This window comes from Triticum dicoccoides, chromosome 4A (genome assembly GCF_002162155.2).
Source record: "Triticum dicoccoides isolate Atlit2015 ecotype Zavitan chromosome 4A, WEW_v2.0, whole genome shotgun sequence".
Taxonomy (NCBI): Eukaryota; Viridiplantae; Streptophyta; class Magnoliopsida; order Poales; family Poaceae; genus Triticum; species Triticum dicoccoides.
Window position 1 is genome coordinate 543,652,785 of NC_041386.1, and position 3,600 is coordinate 543,656,384.

The following is a 3,600-nucleotide window of genomic DNA, read 5'->3' on the forward strand; positions in this document are numbered from 1 at the left end:
AATCCAACGGTCTTGGCTAAATCGTTTGATTCCAACAATTTTTTAGAGAAGCTGAAGTCTTAGCCTTTTGGATTTTTCTTATGAAATACAATAAATACATACATACACACACTAGGCACACATGAGGCTAGACGGTTCCATCACATCTGATGCCTCCTTTGGTTTGGAGGTATATTGTAGGAATTTCTTAGAATAAGATGTTATAGATTTCTTTTCTTTAGGGTCCTTTCATTTGTAGGAACAGAAACACATTTCTATGAAGTTCTTCCCGTTCTCCATATTTCATATGATAATAAACCTTAGCCTAGACTCAATGGATAAATCCTTATCATGTGAATCAAATGACATCTATTTTCTTATTCATATTTATATAATTTAAGATACATGACATCTTATATCCTACAAGTTTCATATTCCTATGATATTCATACCCAATGAATCAAAGGAGGCATGATTGTATTTTGGTGCTCGCGTGTTGCAGACCTGGGCCTCCTTTGGTATAGAGGAATTTATAGAATTTCTATAGGATAGAATTCTTATAGAAAATTTTCCTCCAATGTCCTTTGGGCTTATTTTTATATATGATTGATTCATATCCTCCATATTTCAAAGAAAATAGAAATTAAGATGCATGTCATCTCAAATTTTATAAATTTTCTATTCATATCATATTTCTATCCTAAGAGCATCTCCAATAGACGGTCCATATGTAAAATTACCTAACTTTTGAATCTCCGAGATGAAAAAACGCTGTTCCAACAGATGGTTCATATGTAAAAAAAATTACATCACCGTCTCTGGGATATGTAAAATATAACACTTCGTGATGCAAATTTGCATCACGAGATACATCTGATGTAAAACCGCGGCCGCCCGTTCATTTTCCTTCCCGCTCGTGATCACCTGCTTGCCCGAGCACCAGCCGCCGCCACCGCCTAAATCGCCGTCGCCCACGTCGCCTCCCCCGCCGGAGGGCGTCTCCAGCCGCCCCAACGCCGCCGATTCGGGAAGCAGCCGCGACGGGATTCGCCAACTCCGGCGGTCCGGTAGCCCGTATAGCTCCTCTCCGCCGGCCGCCGAGCTCCCTTCTCCTCTGCGCCGCCGTCCGCAACGGCAACCAGATACCAATCCAACCACCGGCCATCTTCTTCCACCCCGCGCACAAGGTGTTCGACGGAATTCCCCAAGGTAAAAAAACGACGAAACTTGATGATGTAAATCGGGATTGGATAGCATGTTTGAGGGTGGTTATCTGCATTGTTGATGAGTTCGGTTGACTCCTTATTTGTGGACGATTCATTTTAGATGTTTTCTGCAATATGTGCGGCTGAACAGCAGCCGTGCTGCTGTTGGTTCGTTTTACATCTTTGTTTTGGACCATCTGTGTTTTACATCTTCGTTTTGTACTTGCCTTTTTTCAGAAGATGTAAAAAACATTTTTTTGGTGATGTAAAATTTTATATCACCGGTTTACATCGTCAAAATATCAACCATCTGTTGGAGATGCTCTAGTCCTGTGAGGAGACGTTAAAGTTTCGCCACTCTTGCACGGATAGTGATCCGTTGTTTGAGTACAACAAAGAGCGGTACTGTCTGAATTTATCGGCACATGCACGGGCGTTCGTCCTCTCCGGGCCCTGCATATTTCTCGGAACCACGCAGGGTGAAAGGCCAAACATGGTGTCCCGTGGTGCCTGCACGACGACAATATATGGCACGTCCACCCTGAGTCCCTGACGGAACCCGACACGCGCGGCGGGCCATGCACCGAGCAGACGCGACCACGGCCGCCCGCGCGCGCCACTGATCATCAAACACGGCGGTCACGGACCGTCTCCTCCTCTGCCGCGGCGCAGTGCATCACACATCCAGCAGACCAGCGGCCCTGTCGTCCGTCGCCGTGCATTAACTCGAATCTGGGCACCAACTAAAACCCATCAACTCTAGGAGCAGGTGCACGTGAACCGCGCGACACGTCGCCCGTTCTCCAGAGCCTTCCCGATCGACCGGTACAAAGGTGCCCGGACCTCAGCTACATACACACATCACTCACTCCTCGCTCACTCACCCTCACACCCACACTCCCACTCTGCTACCGCCTCATCCAGCTCCTCTCCTCCTGCAAGCTCCTGTATCCATCTCAGCTGCAGCTCGAAGCTCGGCCAGGATGAGCAAGCCATCGAGGTGCAGGGCGCTGCAGATGCAGGTCGCCCTGCTCCTCGTCTTGCTCCTCGCTGCCTCCCTGCTCCCGGCCGGCGACGCTGCTTCAGGTGCGTACCTAGCTACACACGCGTGTCCTACTGTCCTGTCCTGTGTCCTCCATCACGCAGCGTGCGCTCGAGCGGCTGATCCATGGATGCCTGTGCTGTGCCGTGCAGGGTTCTGCGCGGGCAAGTGCGCGGTGCGGTGCGCGCGGTCGCGCGCGAAGCGGGGGGCGTGCATGAAGTACTGCGGGCTGTGCTGCGAGGAGTGCGCCTGCGTGCCCACGGGGAGGAGCGGCAGCCGCGACGAGTGCCCCTGCTACCGCGACATGCTCACCGCCGGGCCCAGGAAGAGGCCCAAGTGCCCCTGACCACCGCCCTCTCCTCGGCCCACCGTCTCTCTCAACGCGCCAACGGCTTCTTCAACCTCCACCCTACCGTCAGGAGTAGTAGCCTAGCTACTGTACGTATGTGATGTTGGACGCGCGTGCTTATGTCACTTCCCTGTGCTCGCTCGTGCTAATTATTGGTGTGATGCGTATTGTCGCCTGCTAAAGTGCTACGTATGTGTTGTCGTTGTAGTACCACGATCGACTTGTAGAAGTACTGTGCTACTAGCTGGGATCGTCGAGTGAGTGAGCTTGCTGGCTGTAAATCAACAAGTGTGTGGCTACCTGTGTACTCTACGTGGTTGTAGTACGTAGCTAATTGTTCTCCGTGTGTCTAGCTGAACTGAAGCAGTGTGGCTAGCTGAGGCCTCCGGGCCATGTATGTATGTATGCCAATGCCACGTAGCATGCGCACCGAGCTTACAAGTAGCAATGGTAATCATCATGTCGCCGTCTTTGTAAGTGCCATTGTACATATGAATATGAGGGTATCACTGTATCAGTAATTAGTCGGTATCGCCTGGTAACAGTGACAGTATAACACGCACTACCCTCCTACATCTACATGGCTGACGAAATTGCATTACCCTCCTACATCGTGCGTATGAATATGAAGGTATCAGTAATTATTCGGTATCACGTGGTAACAGTGACAGTATAACGCGCGCTAGCCTCCTACATGGCAGAGGAAATTGCACAAATCACTAATTTGTTGTAAAAGGAAAACTACGATTTGGGCAGTGCATGCACGCCTGCCTTAACGGGAAATGGCTCTAGTGCTGTCCTCCCGCGACCCCGTCGGCGCCGCGGCTCGCTCGCCTGCGCCGTCGCCTCCACCGCCCTGCGCTGCTCTGCCACCCCCGTCGGGGAGACGATGCCGTTGCGCTGGGTGGATTTGGCGAAGGATGATGACTCCGCCACTGGCCGTCCTACCATCCGGCGCACGCCTCCGGCTCGCCGGGCTGTGCTGCGCCCGACGCTGGTCGACGCACCGAGTCGGGGAGTCCCCT

At 51.5% G+C, this 3,600-nt stretch overlaps 1 protein-coding gene across 1 annotated transcript; it reads left to right on the forward strand.

The window, feature by feature from the left end:
• The first annotated feature begins 2,030 nt into the window (after positions 1-2,030).
• LOC119286651 (peamaclein-like) lies at positions 2,031-3,096 on the forward strand. The gene is made up of 2 exons (XM_037566066.1): positions 2,031-2,270; positions 2,379-3,096. Exons 1-2 carry the CDS (start codon positions 2,168-2,170, stop codon positions 2,570-2,572), a joined length of 297 nt encoding a protein of 98 aa, XP_037421963.1. The 5' UTR covers positions 2,031-2,167; the 3' UTR covers positions 2,573-3,096.
• The last annotated feature ends 504 nt before the right edge of the window (positions 3,097-3,600 follow it).

Excerpts from the sequence above, each read along its gene's own strand:
- LOC119286651 (XM_037566066.1), top strand. The coding sequence starts at position 2,168 with ATGAGCAAGCCATCGAGGTGCAGGGCGCTGCAGATGCAGGTCGCCCTG. Across the intron at positions 2,271-2,378 it reads GGCCGGCGACGCTGCTTCAG|GGTTCTGCGCGGGCAAGTGC; the intron begins GTGCGTACCTAG and ends TGTGCCGTGCAG.